The sequence below is a fragment of the Oncorhynchus nerka genome, unplaced genomic scaffold, assembly GCF_034236695.1.
Source record: "Oncorhynchus nerka isolate Pitt River unplaced genomic scaffold, Oner_Uvic_2.0 unplaced_scaffold_859, whole genome shotgun sequence".
In the NCBI taxonomy this organism is placed as follows: Eukaryota; Metazoa; Chordata; class Actinopteri; order Salmoniformes; family Salmonidae; genus Oncorhynchus; species Oncorhynchus nerka.
In genome coordinates, this window is record NW_027040422.1 from 206,600 (window position 1) to 224,077 (window position 17,478).

At 51.7% G+C, this 17,478-nt stretch overlaps 1 protein-coding gene across 1 annotated transcript; it reads right to left on the minus strand.

Moving 5' to 3' along the window:
- Positions 1–3,518: 3,518 nt before the first annotated feature.
- Positions 3,519–4,223, minus strand: LOC135570999 (galactose-specific lectin nattectin-like). Its single transcript, XM_065016812.1, has one exon. It carries the CDS (start codon positions 4,094–4,096, stop codon positions 3,581–3,583), a length of 516 nt encoding a protein of 171 aa, XP_064872884.1. The 5' UTR covers positions 4,097–4,223; the 3' UTR covers positions 3,519–3,580.
- Positions 4,224–17,478: the final 13,255 nt, after the last annotated feature.

Sequence of the window (17,478 nt, forward strand, 5' to 3'; positions counted from 1 at the left end):
TTGACCAACGCCCACCATCTACATAGCTAGCTACATAGCCGTCTCTATATCAAAGATAATTGTGTAGTCTAGAGCGATTTTCTAGGTTACCTAGCCAGCTATTGTCGTTCTTTTAACGCAACGTAACGTAATCAACACTGCTAGCTAGCCAGCTAGCCCCCGAATCAACAACGCAGCCACTGCCAGCTAGCCTACTTCAGCAGTACTGTATCATTTTTAATCATTTTAGTCAATAAGATTCTTGCTACGTAAGCTCAACTTTCTGAACATTCGAGACGTGTAGTCCACTTGTCATTCCAATCTCCTTTGCATTAGCGTAGCCTCTTCTGTAGCCTGTCAACTATGTGTCTGTCTATCCCTGTTCTCTCCTCTCTGCACAGACCATACAAACGCTCCACACCGCGTGGCCGCGCCACCCTAATCTGGTGGTCCCAGCGCGCACGACCCACGTGGAGTTCCAGGTCTCCGGTAGCCTCTGGAACTGCCGATCTGCAGCCAACAAGGCAGAGTTCATCTCAGCCTATGCCTCCCTCCAGTCCTCGACTTCTTGGCACTGACGGAAACATGGATCACCACAGATAACACTGCTACTCCTACTGCTCTCTCTTTGTCCGCCCACGTGTTCTCGCACACCCCGAGAGCTTCTGGTCAGCGGGGTGGTGGCACCGGGATCCTCATCTCTCCCAAGTGGTCATTCTCTCTTTCTCCCCTTACCCATCTGTCTATCGCCTCCTTTGAATTCCATGCTGTCACAGTTACCAGCCCTTTCAAGCTTAACATCCTTATCATTTATCGCCCTCCAGGTTCCCTCGGAGAGTTCATCAATGAGCTTGATGCCTTGATAAGCTCCTTTCCTGAGGACGGCTCACCTCTCACAGTTCTGGGCGACTTTAACCTCCCCACGTCTACCTTTGACTCTTTCCTCTCTGCCTCCTTCTTTCCACTCCTCTCCTCTTTTGACCTCTCCCTCTCACCTTCCCCCTACTCACAAGGCAGGCAATACGCTCGACCTCATCTTTACTAGATGCTGTTCTTCCACTAACCTCATTGCAACTCCCCTCCAAGTCTCCGACCACTACCTTGTATCCTTTTCCCTCTCGCTCTCATCCAACACTTCCCACACTGCCCCTACTCGGATGGTATCGCGCCGTCCCAACCTTCGCTCTCTCTCCCCCGCTACTCTCTCCTCTTCCATCCTATCATCTCTTCCCTCTGCTCAAACCTTCTCCAACCTATCTCCTGATTCTGCCTCCTCAACCCTCCTCTCCTCCCTTTCTGCATCCTTTGACTCTCTATGTCCCCTATCCTCCAGGCCGGCTCGGTCCTCCCCTCCCGCTCCGTGGCTCGACGACTCATTGCGAGCTCACAGAACAGGGCTCCGGGCAGCCGAGCGGAAATGGAGGAAAACTCGCCTCCCTGCGGACCTGGCATCCTTTCACTCCCTCCTCTCTACATTTTCCTCTTCTGTCGCTGCTGCTAAAGCCACTTTCTACCACTCTAAATTCCAAGCATCTGCCTCTAACCCTAGGAAGCTCTTTGCCACCTTCTCCTCCCTCCTGAATCCCCCTCCCCCTCCCCCTCCTCCCTCTCTGCAGATGACTTCGTCAACCATTTTGAAAAGAAGGTCGACGACATCCGATCCTCGTTTGCTAAGTCAAACGACACCGCTGGTTCTGCTCACACTGCCCTACCCTGTGCTCTGACCTCTTTCTCCCTCTCTCTCCAGATGAAATCTCGCGTCTTGTGACGGCCGGCCGCCCAACAACCTGCCCGCTTGACCCTATCCCCTCCTCTCTTCTCCAGACCATTTCCGGAGACCTTCTCCCTTACCTCACCTCGCTCATCAACTCATCCCTGACCGCTGGCTACGTCCCTTCCGTCTTCAAGAGAGCGAGAGTTGCACCCCTTCTGAAAAAACCTACACTCGATCCCTCCGATGTCAACAACTACAGACCAGTATCCCTTCTTTCTTTTCTCTCCAAAACCCTTGAACGTGCCGTCCTTGGCCAGCTCTCCCGCTATCTCTCTCAGAATGACCTTCTTGATCCAAATCAGTCAGGTTTCAAGACTAGTCATTCAACTGAGACTGCTCTTCTCTGTATCACGGAGGCGCTCCGCTCCGCACTGCTAAAGCTAACTCTCTCTCCTCTGCTCTCATCCTTCTAGACCTATCGGCTGCCTTCGATACTGTGAACCATCAGATCCTCCTCTCCACCCTCTCCGAGTTGGGCATCTCCGGCGCGGCCCACGCTTGGATTGCGTCCTACCTGACAGGTCGCTCCTACCAGGTGGCGTGGCGAGAATCCGTCTCCTCACCACGTGCTCTCACCACTGGTGTCCCCCAGGGCTCTGTTCTAGGCCCTCTCCTATTCTCGCTATACACCAAGTCACTTGGCTCTGTCATAACCTCACATGGTCTCTCCTATCATTGCTATGCAGACGACACACAATTAATCTTCTCCTTTCCCCTTCTGATGACCAGGTGGCGAATCGCATCTCTGCATGTCTGGCAGACATATCAGTGTGGATGACGGATCACCACCTCAAGCTGAACCTCGGCAAGACGGAGCTGCTCTTCCTCCCGGGGAAGGACTGCCCGTTCCATGATCTCGCCATCACGGTTGACAACTCCACTGTGTCCTCCTCCCAGAGCGCTAAGAACCTTGGCGTGATCCTGGACAACACCCTGTCGTTCTCAACTAACATCAAGGCGGTGGCCCGTTCCTGTAGGTTCATGCTCTACAACATCCGCAGAGTCCGCCCCTGCCTCACACAGGAAGCGGCGCAGGTCCTAATCCAGGCACTTGTCATCTCCCGTCTGGATTACTGCAACTCGCTGTTGGCTGGGCTCCCTGCCTGTGCCATTAAACCCCTACAACTCATCCAGAACGCCGCAGCCCGTCTGGTGTTCAACCTTCCCAAGTCTCTCACGTCACCCCGCTCCTCCGCTCTCCACTGGCTTCCAGTTGAATCTCGCATCCGCTACAAGACCATGGTGCTTGCCTACGGAGCTGTGAGGGGAACGGCACCTCAGTACCTCCAGGCTCTGATCAGGCCCTACACCCAAACAAGGGCACTGCGTTCATCCACCTCTGGCCTGCTCGCCTCCCTACCACTGAGGAAGTACAGTTCCCGCTCAGCCCAGTCAAAACTGTTCGCTGCTCTGGCCCCCCAATGGTGGAACAAACTCCCTCACGACGCCAGGACAGCGGAGTCAATCACCACCTTCCGGAGACACCTGAAACCCCACCTCTTTAAGGAATACCTAGGATAGGATAAAGTAATCCTTCTCACCCCCCTTAAAAGATTTAGATGCACTATTGTAAAGTGGCTGCTCCACTGGATGTCATAAGGTGAATGCACCAATTTGTAAGTCGCTCTGGATAAGAGCGTCTGCTAAATGACTTAAATGTAAATGTAAATGTAACGCAACCAACACTACACACTGACTACTTCTCAGTCTAACCAAGGGGAGAATAAAGGACAAGGTTGAATCAGACAGAGGACCAAGAAGGAGATTTAAGTTATTTTTCTTTATTTATGGAAACCAAAGCATCTTTTGAACTCAAGACTCAGAGGTTCAGAGGCCGGGACGCGTGGGGCAGACATTGGCAGACTTGTTGGAGCAGAATGTGTCGTTCCACAGCTTGTCATTCTGGGAGTTAGTGTGAAAACAGTTCTCCGGATGGAGACCAACTCCATTATTGGGCTCACCTGAAGACCAGCTCGTGTAGACCACCTTGGAGCCGTCCGTCCACATCCATCTCCCTTCCTTGTGGAGGTCACTCAGCCCGATCCAGGTATAGCTCTCAGCAGGGTCGAAGCTCTTGATCAGGTTTTTCACGAAGCTGAATTCCCCTTTATTGTTCACAGAGGCCAGATTGGCTCCCAGGGACACGCAGTAGGACTCTGCATCGGCCCAGTCCAGCTGAGAGGCGACGTACCTGAAGCACCGGTTGTTGTAGCTTGACCAGTCCTGGGGACAGTCGGTATAATGAGGCTCTGAAAGCTCCCCCTCCTGGTCAGACACGGGAGTGCAGTGTAGAGCACCAACAGCCAGGCTGAGAAGACAGAGGAAGCGGAGGGGAACAGACATGTTGAAGAGGTTTCTGTTCCTGGTGAAGAGTCACTGAAGTAGACAGGAGAATGACTCTAGAGTCCTGGGTTCTGGTCTGCAGCTCTGCTCCTGTGTTCTGGGCTAGCTAGGTAGGAAGGTATGTGGGCTGCAGTGGGTCTTTTTATCTCATGTTGAGAGGGTGGGGAGGAGTTGGCAGAGAGGCCATTGGTAGATCATTATGTTCATTTCTCATTGAGAAGTGTTTTTCTGAATTCTATGTTTTCCATAAGCAGCATTTTTCCAAGATAAGGTGCTACTGCGACCATGACACGTAACCCAGTAGTTGTATATATCTGCAGCTGTGGTCTTCCCATGTTATTTGTAGTTTGGTCCCAGGGCCACTCATCACAAAGCGTCTCAGAGTAAGAGTGCTGATCCAGGATCAGGTCCGCCACTCATATTCATTATGATAAAAAAAAACACAACTCCTAGTTCAGTAGTTCTTCCTTTGTGAATACAGACCCATATCTCAGTTACTAGATAAAGTAATGCGCCATTGAGAGCGTGCTGTCCGGCGGTGTCACCGCCTGGGACGGCAACAACACCGTCCCAAAACTGCAGGACTTTCCAGAGGTGGGTGTGGTCAGCCCAACGCATCACTAGGAGCCCACTGCCTGCCCTCCAGGACATCTACAGCAATCGGTGACACAGGAAGGACAAGAAGATCATCAAGGACCTCAGCCACCCGAGCCACGGCCTGTTCACCCCTCTACAATCCAGAAAATCATCAAGGACCTCTGCCACCCGAGCCACGGCCTGTTCACCCCACTACCATCCAGAAAATCATCAAGGACCTCCACCACCCGAGCCACGGCCTGTTCACCCCACTACCATCCAGAAAATCATGCCACCCGAGCCACGGCCTGTTCACCCTGCTACCATCCAGAAGATCATCAAGGACCTCTGCCACCCGAGCCACGGCCTGTTCACCCCACTACCATCCAGAAGATCATCAAGGACCTCAGCCACCCGAGCCACGGCCTGTTCACCCTGCTACCATCCAGAAAATCATCAAGGACCTCTGCCACCCGAGCCACGGCCTGTTCACCCTGCTACCATCCAGAAGATCATCAAGGACCTCTGCCACCCGAGCCACGGCCTGTTCACCCTGCTACCATCCAGAAGATCATCAAGGACCTCTGCCACCCAAGCCACGGTCTGTTCACCCCACTACCATCTAGTAAAAGGAGACAGTACAGGTGCATCAAATCTGGAATGGAGAGACTGATAAACAGCCAGGCCATTAGACTGGTAAACAGCTTATATCTCCAGGCCATCAGACTGATAAACAGCCAGGCCATCAGACTGGTAAACAGCCAGGTCATCAGACTGGTAAACAGCCAGGTCATCAGACTGGTAAACAGCCAGACCATCAGACTGGTAAACAGCTTCTATCTCCAGGCCATCAGACTGGTAAACAGCTTATATATCCATGCTATCAGACTGATAAACAGCCAGGCCATCAGACTGGTAAACAGCTTCTATCTCCAGGCCATCAGACTGGTAAACAGCCAGGCCATCAGACTGGTAAACAGCCAGGCCATCAGATTGATAAACAGCCAGACCATCAGACTGATAAACAGCCAGGCCATCAGACTGGTAAACAGCTTCAATCTCCAAGCCATCAGACTGGTAAACAGCCAGGCCACAGACTGGAAAACAGCCAGGCCATCAGACTGATAAACAGCCAGGCCATCAGACTGGTAAACAGCCAGACCATCAGACTGGTAAACAGCCAGACCATCAGACTGGTAAACAGCCAGGCCATCAGACTGATAAACAACCAGGCCATCAGACTGATAAACAACCAGGCCATCAGACTGATAAACAACCAGGCCATCAGATTGATAAACAGCCAGACCATCAGACTGATAAACAACCAGGCCATCAGACTGATAAACAACCAGGCCATCAGACTGATAAACAACCAGGCCATCAGATTGATAAATAGCCAGGCCATCAGACTGATAAACAGCCAGACCATCAGACTGGTAAACAGCTTCAATCTCCAGGCCATCAGACTGATAAACAACCAGGCCATCAGACTGATAAACAACCAGGCCATCAGACTGATAAACAGCCAGGCCATCAGACTGATAAACAACCAGGCCATCAGACTGATAAACAGCCAGGCCATCAGACTGATAAACAGTCAACACTCGCAGGCCTCTGCCCAGTACCCTGCCCTGAACCTTAGTCAGTGTCACTAGTTGGCCTCTGCCTAGTACCCTGCCCTGAACCTTAGTCAGTGTCACTAGCTGGCCTCTGCCTAGTACCCTGCCCTGAACCTTAGTCAGTGTCACTAGCTGGCCTCTACCTAGTACCCTGCCCTGAACCTTAGTCAGTGTCACTAGCTGGCCTCTACCTAGTACCCTGCCCTGAACCTTAGTCAGTGTCACTAGTTGGCCTCTGCCCAGTACCCTGCCCTGAACCTTAGTCAGTGTCACTAGCCGGCCTCTGCCCAGTACCCTGCCCTGAACCTTAGTCAGTGTCACTAGCTGGCCTCTGCCTAGTACCCTGCCCTGAACCTTAGTCAGTGTCACTAGCTGGCCTCTACCTAGTACCCTGCCCTGAACCTTAGTCAGTGTCACTAGCTGGCCTCTACCTAGTACCCTGCCCTGAACCTTAGTCAGTGTCACTAGTTGGCCTCTGCCTAGTACCCTGCCCTGAACCTTAGTCAGTGTCACTAGCTGGCCTCTGCCTAGTACCCTGCCCTGAACCTTAGTCAGTGTCACTAGCTGGCCTCTGCCTAGTACCTTGCCCTGAACCTTAGTCAGTGTCACTAGCTGGCCTCTACCTAGTACCCTGCCTTGAACCTTAGTCATTGTCACTAGCTGGCCTCTGCCTAGTACCCTGCCCTGAACCTTAGTCAGTGTCACTAGCTGGCCTCTGCCTAGTACCCTGCCCTGAACCTTAGTCAGTGTCACTAGCTGGCCTCTGCCTAGTACCCTGCCCTGAACCTTAGTCAGTGTCACTAGCTGGCCTCCACCCAGTACCCTGCCCTGAACCTTAGTCAGTGTCACTAGCTGGCCTCTGCCTAGTACCCTGCCCTGAACCTTAGTCAGTGTTACTAGCTGGCCTCTACCTAGTACCCTGCCCTGAACCTTAGTCAGTGTTACTAGCTGGCCTCTGCCTAGTACCCTGCCCTGAACCTTAGTCAGTGTCACTAGCTGGCCTCTGCCCAGTACCCTGCCCTGAACCTTAGTCAGTGTTACTAGCTGGCCTCTGCCTAGTACCCTGCCCTGAACCTTAGTCAGTGTCACTAGCTGGCCTCTGCCCAGTACCCTGCCCTGAACCTTAGTCAGTGTTACTAGCTGGCCTCCACCCAGTACCCTGAGCTGAACCTTAGTCAGTGTCACTAGCTGGCCTCTACCTAGTACCCTGCCCTGAACCTTAGTCAGTGTCACTAGCTGGCCTCTGCCTAGTACCCTGCCCTGAACCTTAGTCAGTGTCACTAGCTGGCCTCTACCTAGTACCCTGCCCTGAACCTTAGTCAGTGTCACTAGCTGGCCTCTACCTATTACCCTGCCCTGAACCTTAGTCAGTGTCACTAGCTGGCCTCTGCCTAGTACCCTGCCCTGAACCTTAGTCAGTGTCACTAGCTGGCCTCTGCCTAGTACCCTGCCCTGAACCTTAGTCAGTGTCACTAGCTGGCCTCTGCCTAGTACCCTGCCCTGAACCTTGGTCAGTGTTACTAGCTGGCCTCTGCCCAGTACCCTGCCCTGAACCTTAGTCAGTGTCACTAGCTGGCCTCTGCCTAGTACCCTGCCCTGAACCTTAGTCAGTGTCACTAGCTGGCCTCTGCCTAGTACCCTGCCCTGAACCTTAGTCAGTGTCACTAGCTGGCCTCTGCCTAGTACCCTGCCCTGAACCTTAGTCAGTGTCACTAGCTGGCCTCTGCCTAGTACCCTGCCCTGAACCTTAGTCAGTGTCACTAGTTGGCCTCTGCCTAGTACCCTGCCCTGAACCTTAGTCAGTGTCACTAGCTGGCCTCTGCCTAGTACCCTGCCCTGAACCTTAGTCAGTGTTACTAGCTGGCCTCTGCCCAGTACCCTGCCCTGAACCTTAGTCAGTGTCGCTAGTTGGCCTCTGCCCAGTACCCTGCCCTGAACCTTAGTCAGTGTCACTAGCTGGCCTCCACCTAGTACCCTGCCCTGAACCTTAGTCAGTGTTACTAGCTGGCCTCTGCCTAGTACCCTGCCCTGAACCTTAGTCAGTGTTACTAGCTGGCCTCTGCCTAGTACCCTGCCCTGAACCTTAGTCAGTGTTACTAGCTGGCCTCTGCCTAGTACCCTGCCCTGAACCTTAGTCAGTGTCACTAGCTGGCCTCCACCTAGAACCCCCCCCCCCCCAAAAAAAATAAAATAAAATGGTCTGACGGTGAAGAGGACATACTCGGTATTCATATCCCAAAAAGAAAGAAATGATTACACTACAATACATTTCAATAGAACGATAGCAAAACATCTTGCGGGATGGTGTTCAGAGATAGATGGGAGGAGCTGAACAATGGGATTAAATAACAAACTAAACATAACTATTTGTAAAATAGACTGTGTCTCTAAAATATATATAGTATGTATAAGCTGGAAGTAGAAGCCAAAGGGTTGTTGTCCATTAGTTTACTCTGATTAGGGGAGGGGTGGTAGGGTTAGGGGAAAATAATAAGTAATAAAATATATATATGGGGATTGGAAATGATGCAGATAATTATATTGATGGAAGCCATAATCTATCTGCAATATTAAAGCTGATCTACCCACTAAAATAAAATGATTATGTATGTGGCTATATGAAAAGTATAAGGGTCACGTGCAATTTAGGTAACAGGTAGTCTAGTGGTTAGTGCGTTGCAACAGTAACCAGCAGGTGGACTAGTGGTTAGAGTGTTGGACTAGTAACCAGCAGATAGCCTAGTGGTTAGAGCGTTGGACTAGTAACCAGCAGGTGGCCTAGTGGTTAGAGTGTTGGACTAGTAACCAGCAGGTAGCCTAGTGGTTAGAGCATTGGACTAGTAACCAGCAGGTAGCCTAGTGGTTAGAATGTTGGACTAGTAATCAGCAGGTAGCCTAGTGGTTAGAGTGTTGGACTAGTAACCAGCAGGTAGACTAGTGGTTAGAGTGTTGGACTAGTAACCAGCAGGTAGACTAGTGGTTAGAGTGTTGGACTAGTAACCAGCAGGTAGCCTAGTGGTTAGAGCATTGGACTAGTAACCAGCAGGTAGCCTAGTGGTTAGAGAGTTGGGCCAGTAACCAGCAGGTTGTCTAGTGGTTAGAGCGTTGGGTCAGTAACCAGCAGGAAGCCTAGTGGTTAGAGTGTTGGACTCGTAACCAGCAGGTAGTCTAGTGGTTAGAGTGTTGGGCAGGTAACCAGCAGGTAGTCTAGTGGTTAGAGTGTTGGACTAGTAACCAGCAGGTAGACTAGTGGTGTAGTGGCCAATCAGTTCAAAAACATGACACGACCAGAGAACTTTTGAATTCAATGATAGACTTTTAATACACCCTCGTATCAGAAAGCCGGAGAGCTCCGCAGGACCCAAAGGGACCCACAGAACACACACTTTTCCAGAGCCCTCGCACCAGTATTTATCCACATTGTATATGAGCCCATCCCACATGTCAAATAAGTTTACATTCCAATCCGTGCATCGTGCTTGTTCAGCTCAATAATGCTCATACCTGCTTTCCGTCAGATTATAAATGATGACAAGACCTTTGCTTTGTTCCTGCACTTAACTAAATGCATTCTTTTGTTTGTGTATTATCTAAGATCAGCAGACTATGTGTCTCCTCAGTTTCTAGCGTGTCCAGCTATACTAAAAATACTATACATTCCTCTTATTTTACAACCCTATGCTTTGGCTCTGTAATTAACTCTATGTGTCCCTCTGCATGTGTGTCTTTACCTCAGAGCAACAGACTATGTGTCTTCTCTGTCATTCCTTCTGCATCTCTACGTCCTAAAAATATGCAAACTATGTCTATTGGTCATCAGTTAGTCATTTGACTGACCCCCTCCTTTGTTATATCCCTCTGGCCTTGGTATGTCCAGCTATCCTGGCAGCTATGTCACCTCTCCTTCATGTAGTCTGTTTTTAGTGTTCAACTATTCCATATATCTTATGCATTTGTCTATGTGTTACATCTGCAACCACAGTGGTTAGAGCGTTGGGCCAGTAACCAGCAGGTAGTCTAGTGGTTAGAGCGTTGGACTAGTAACCAGCAGGTAGCCTAGTGGTTAGAGTGTTGGACTAGTAACCAGCAGGTAGCCTAGTGGTTAGAGTGTTGGACTAGTAACCAGCAGGTAGCCTAGTGGTTAGAGTGTTGGACTAGTAACCAGCAGGTAGCCTAGTGGTTAGAGTGTTGGGTCAGTAACCAGCAGGTAGCCTAGTGGTTAGAGCGTTGGACTAGTAACCAGCAGGTAGCCTAGTGGTTAGAGTGTTGGACTAGTAACCAGCAGGTAGCCTAGTGGTTAGAGTGTTGGACTAGTAACCAGCAGGTAGCCTAGTGGTTAGAGTGTTGGACTAGTAACCAGCAGGTAGCCTAGTGGTTAGAGTGTTGGACTAGTAACCAGCAGGTAGACTAGTGGTTAGAGTGTTGGACTAGTAATAGAAAATGTTGCTAGATTAAATCCCTGAGCTGACAAGGTAAAAAATCTGTCGTTCTGCCCCCTGAACAAGGCAGTTAACCCACTGTTCCCCGGTAGGCCGTCATTGTAAATAAGAATTTGTTCTTAACTGACTTGCCTACTTAAATAAAGGTTTAAAAAAATATATATGTGTTTGAAGGTGTCTGTTTTGTTTACAGCAGTACTGTGTGTCTAAGACAATCCCCCCCCCCTTTGTGACATTGCATCTCATCCTATTCTATCCTGTCTCACCCAAACAGACAACGTCATTAGCTCACTTTCTATCCACATAGTGACACTCTGCTGCTCAGGTTTCCAACATGACCTATGTTGCTGTGATGCCTGGTTCCCAGCACTTAGAGGCATCTGATTCTCCTCCGGTCCTCTTTAATGATGTTAACGAGCCACTTGAGACCCTGGAGCTTTCTAACAGAGGCTGTGATCCAAATGGCACCTTATTCCCTTTTATAGTGCACTAGTGTTGTCCATGCTCTGGTGAAACGTAGTGCACTATATAGGGTGACATTTGGGAGCAGCCTGCTGGATAGCTCTAACAACCTGCTGGGAGATGCTGCCACTCTAACAGATCTAACAGGGTGAACCCACAGCCAGGTTCTGGTCAGCCAGCTGGATAGCTCTAACAGATCTAACAGGGTGAACCCACAGCCAGGTTCTGGTCAGTCAGCTGGATAGCTCTAACAGGGTGAACCCACAGCCAGGTTCTAGTCAGTCAGCTGGATAGCTCTAACAGGGTGAACCCACAGCCAGGTTCTGGTCAGTCAGCTGGATAGCTCTAACAGGGTGAACCCACAGTCAGGTTCTGGTCAGCCAGCTGGATAGCTCTAACAGGGTGAACCCACAGTCAGGTTCTGGTCAGCCAGCTGGATAGCTCTAACAGATCTAACAGGGTGAACCCACAGTCAGGTTCTGGTCAGCCAGCTGGATAGCTCTAACAGGGTGAACCCACAGTCAGGTTCTGGTCAGCCAGCTGGATAGCTCTAACAGATCTAACAGGGTGAACCCACAGCCAGGTTCTGGTCAGCCAGCTGGATAGCTCTAACACAGTGAACCCACAGTCAGGTTCTGGTCAGTCAGCTGGATAGCTCTAACAGGGTGAACCCACAGCCAGGTTATGGTCAGCCAGCTGGATAGCTCTAACAGGGTGAACCCACAGTCAGGTTCTGGTCAGCCAGCTGGATAGCTCTAACACAGTGAACCCACAGTCAGGTTCTGGTCAGCCAGCTGGATAGCTCTAACACGGTGAACCCACAGCCAGGTTCTGGTCAGTCAGCTGGATAGCTCTAACAGATCTAACAGGGTGAACCCACAGTCAGGTTCTGGTCAGCCAGCTGGATAGCTCTAACAGGTCTAACAGGGTGAACCCACAGTCAGGTTCTGGTCAGCCAGCTGGATAGCTCTAACAGATCTAACAGGGTGAACCCACAGTCAGGTTCTGGTCAGCCAGCTGGATAGCTCTAACAGGTCTAACAGGGTGATCCCACAGTCAGGTTCTGGTCAGCCAGCTGGATAGCTCTAACAGATCTAACAGGGTGAACCCACAGTCAGGTTCTGGTCAGCCAGCTGGATAGCTCTAACAGGGTGAACCCACAGTCAGGTTCTGGTCAGCCAGCTGGATAGCTCTAACAGATCTAACAGGGTGAACCCACAGTCAGGTTCTGGTCAGCCAGCTGGATAGCTCTAACAGGGTGAACCCACAGTCAGGTTCTGGTCAGCCAGCTGGATAGCTCTAACAGGGTGAACCCACAGTCAGGTTCTGGTCAGTCAGCTGGATAGCTCTAACAGGGTGAACCCACAGTCAGGTTCTGGTCAGTCAGCTGGATAGCTCTAACAGGGTGAACCCACAGCCAGGTTCTGTTGAGCCAGCTGGATAGCTCTAACAGATCTAACAGGGTGAACCCACAGCCAGGTTCTGGTCAGTCAGCTGGATAGCTCTAACGTATCTAACAGGGTGAACCCACAGCCAGGTTCTGGTCAGCCAGCTGGATAGCTCTAACAGGGTGAACCCACAGCCAGGTTCTGGTCAGCCAGCTGGATAGCTCTAACAGATCTAACAGGGTGAACCCACAGTCAGGTTCTGGTCAGTCAGCTGGATAGCTCTAACAGGGTGAACCCACAGCCAGGTTCTGGTCAGCCAGCTGGATAGCTCTAACAGGTCTAACAGGGTGAACCCACAGTCAGGTTCTGGTCAGCCAGCTGGATACCTCTAACAGGTCTAACAGGGTGAACCCACAGCCAGGTTCTGGTCAGCCAGCTGGATAGCTCTAACAGGTCTAACAGGGTGAACCCACAGCCAGGTTCTGGTCAGCCAGCTGGATAGCTCTAACCGGTCTAACAGGGTGAACCCACAGCCAGGTTCTGGTCAGTCAGCTGGATAGCTCTAACAGGGTGAACCCACAGCCAGGTTCTGGTCAGCCAGCTGGATAGCTCTAACAGATCTAACAGGGTGAACCCACAGTCAGGTTCTGGTCAGTCAGCTGGATAGCTCTAACAGGGTGAACCCACATCCAGGTTCTGGTCAGCCAGCTGGATAGCTCTAACAGGGTGAACCCACAGCCAGGTTCTGGTCAGCCAGCTGGATAGCTCTAACAGGGTGAACCCACAGCCAGGTTCTGATCAGCCAGCTGGATAGCTCTAACAGATCTAACAGGGTGAACCCACAGTCAGGTTCTGGTCAGTCAGCTGGATAGCTCTAACAGGGTGAACCCACAGCCAGGTTCTGGTCAGCCAGCTGGATAGCTCTAACAGATCTAACAGGGTGAACCCACAGCCAGGTTCTGGTCAGTCAGCTGGATAGCCCTAACAGGGTGAACCCACAGCCAGGTTCTGGTCAGCCAGCTGGATAGCTCTAACAGATCTAACAGGGTGAACCCACAGCCAGGTTCTGGTCAGCCAGCTGGATAACTCTAACAGGTCTAACAGGGTGAACCCACAGCCAGGTTCTGGTCAGTCAGCTGGATAGCTCTAACAGGGTGAACCCACAGCCAGGTTCTGGTCAGCCAGCTGGATAGCTCTAACAGATCTAACAGGGTGAACCCACAGTCAGGTTCTGGTCAGTCAGCTGGATAGCTCTAACAGGGTGAACCCACAGCCAGGTTCTGGTCAGCCAGCTGGATATCTCTAACAGGTCTAACAGGGTGAACCCACAGCCAGGTTCTGGTCAGCCAGCTGGATAGCTCTAACAGGTCTAACAGGGTGAACCCACAGCCAGGTTCTGGTCAGTCAGCTGGATAGCTCTAACAGGGTGAACCCACAGCCAGGTTCTGGTCAGCCAGCTGGATAGCTCTATCAGATCTAACAGGGTGAACCCACAGTCAGGTTCTGGTCAGTCAGCTGGATAGCTCTAACAGGGTGAACCCACAGCCAGGTTCTGGTCAGCCAGCTGGATAACTCTAACAGGGTGAACCCACAGCCAGGTTCTGGTCAGTCAGCTGGATAGCTCTAACATATCTAACAGGGTGAACCCACAGCCAGGTTCTGGTCAGCCAGCTGGATAGCTCTAACAGGGTGAACCCACAGCCAGGTTCTGGTCAGTCAGCTAGATAGCTCTAACAGGGTGAACCCACAGCCAGGTTCTGGTCAGCCAGCTGGATATCTCTAACAGGTCTAACAGGGTGAACCCACAGCCAGGTTCTGGTCAGCCAGCTGGATAGCTCTAACAGGTCTAACAGGGTGAACCCACAGCCAGGTTCTGGTCAGCCAGCTGGATAGCTCTAACAGATCTAACAGGGTGAACCCACAGCCAGGTTCTGGTCAGCCAGCTGGATAACTCTAACAGGTCTAACAGGGTGAACCCACAGCCAGGTTCTGGTCAGTCAGCTGGATAGCTCTAACAGGGTGAACCCACAGCCAGGTTCTGGTCAGCCAGCTGGATAGCTCTAACAGATCTAACAGGGTGAACCCACAGTCAGGTTCTGGTCAGTCAGCTGGATAGCTCTAACAGGGTGAACCCACAGCCAGGTTCTGGTCAGCCAGCTGGATATCTCTAACAGGTCTAACAGGGTGAACCCACAGCCAGGTTCTGGTCAGCCAGCTGGATAGCTCTAACAGGTCTAACAGGGTGAACCCACAGCCAGGTTCTGGTCAGTCAGCTGGATAGCTCTAACAGGGTGAACCCACAGCCAGGTTCTGGTCAGCCAGCTGGATAGCTCTATCAGATCTAACAGGGTGAACCCACAGTCAGGTTCTGGTCAGTCAGCTGGATAGCTCTAACAGGGTGAACCCACAGCCAGGTTCTGGTCAGCCAGCTGGATAACTCTAACAGGGTGAACCCACAGCCAGGTTCTGGTCAGTCAGCTGGATAGCTCTAACATATCTAACAGGGTGAACCCACAGCCAGGTTCTGGTCAGCCAGCTGGATAGCTCTAACAGGGTGAACCCACAGCCAGGTTCTGGTCAGTCAGCTAGATAGCTCTAACAGGGTGAACCCACAGCCAGGTTCTGGTCAGCCAGCTGGATATCTCTAACAGGTCTAACAGGGTGAACCCACAGCCAGGTTCTGGTCAGCCAGCTGGATAGCTCTAACAGGTCTAACAGGGTGAACCCACAGCCAGGTTCTGGTCAGCCAGCTGGATAGCTCTAACAGATCTAACAGGGTGAACCCACAGCCAGGTTCTGGTCAGCCAGCTGGATAACTCTAACAGGTCTAACAGGGTGAACCCACAGCCAGGTTCTGGTCAGTCAGCTGGATAGCTCTAACAGGGTGAACCCACAGCCAGGTTCTGGTCAGCCAGCTGGATAGCTCTAACAGATCTAACAGGGTGAACCCACAGTCAGGTTCTGGTCAGTCAGCTGGATAGCTCTAACAGGGTGAACCCACAGCCAGGTTCTGGTCAGCCAGCTGGATAGCTCTAACAGGGTGAACCCACAGTCAGGTTCTGGTCAGCCATCTGGATAGCTCTAACAGGTCTAACATGGTGAACCCACAGTCAGGTTCTGGTCAGCCAGCTGGATAGCTCTAACAGGTCTAACAGGGTGAACCCACAGTCAGGTTCAGGTCAGCCAGCTGGATAGCTCTAACAGGTCTAACAGGGTGAACCCACAGCCAGGTTCTGGTCAGCCAGCTGGATAGCTCTAACAGGTCTAACAGGGTGAACCCACAGCCAGGTTCTGGTCAGCCAAGTGGATAACTCTAACAGGTCTAACAGGGTAAACCCACAGCCAGGTTCTGGTCAGTCAGCTGGATAGCTCTAACAGGGTGAACCCACAGCCAGGTTCTGGTCAGCCAGCTGGATAGCTCTAACAGATCTAACAGGGTGAACCCACAGTCAGGTTCTGGTCAGTCAGCTGGATATCTCTAACAGGGTGAACCCACAGCCAGGTTCTGGTCAGCCAGCTGGATAGCTCTAACAGGTCTAACAGGATGAACCCACAGCCAGGTTCTGGTCAGCCAGCTGGATAGCTCTAACAGGGTGAACCCACAGTCAGGTTCTGGTCAGCCAGCTGGATAGCTCTAACAGGTCTAACAGGGTGAACCCACAGTCAGGTTCTGGTCAGCCAGCTGGATAGCTTTAACAAATCTAACAGGGTGAACCCACAGTCAGGTTCTGGTCAGCCAGCTGGATAGCTCTAACAGGTCTAACAGGGTGAACCCACAGTCAGGTTCTGGTCAGTCAGCTGGATAGCTCTAACAGGGTGAACCCACAGTCAGGTTCTGGTCAGCCAGCTGGATAGCTCTAACAGGGTGAACCCACAGTCAGGTTCTGGTCAGCCAGCTGGATAGCTCTAACAGATCTAACAGGGTGAACCCACAGCCAGGTTCTGGTCAGCCAGCTGGATAGCTCTAACAGGTCTAACAGGGTGAACCCACAGTCAGCTTTTGGACAGCCAGCTGGATAGCTCTAACAGGTCTAACAGGGTGAACCCACAGCCAGGTTCTGGTCAGCCAGCTGGATAGCTCTAACAGGTCTAACAGGGTGAACCCACAGTCAGGTTCTGGTCAGCCAGCTGGATAGCTCTAACAGGTCTAACAGGGTGAACCCACTGCCAGGTTCTGGTCAGCCAGCTGGATAGCTCTAACCCACAGCCAGGTTCTGGTCAGTCAGCTGGATAGCTCTAACAGGTCTAACAGGGTGAACCCACAGTCAGGTTCTGGACAGCCAGCTGGATAGCTCTAACAGGTCTAACAGGGTGAACCCACAGCCAGGTTCTGGTCAGCCAGCTGGATAGCTCTAACAGGGTGAACCCACAGCCAGGTTCTGGTCAGCCAGCTGGATAGCTCTAACAGGGTGAACCCACAGCCAGGTTCTGGTCAGTCAGCTGGATAGCTCTAACAGGGTGAACCCACAGCCAGGTTCTGGTCAGCCAGCTGGATATCTCTAACAGGTCTAACAGGGTGAACCCACAGCCAGGTTCTGGTCAGCCAGCTGGATAGCTCTAACAGATCTAACAGGGTGAACCCACAGCCAGGTTCTGGTCAGTCAGCTGGATAGCTCTAACAGGGTGAACCCACAGCCAGGTTCTGGTCAGCCAGCTGGATAGCTCTATCAGATCTAACAGGGTGAACCCACAGCCAGGTTCTGGTCAGTCAGCTGGATAGCTCTAACAGGGTGAACCCACAGCCAGGTTCTGGTCAGTCAGCTGGATAGCTCTAACAGGGTGAACCCACAGCCAGGTTCTGGTCAGCCAGCTGGATATCTCTAACAGGTCTAACAGGGTGAACCCACAGCCAGGTTCTGGTCAGCCAGCTGGATAGCTCTAACAGGTCTAACAGGGTG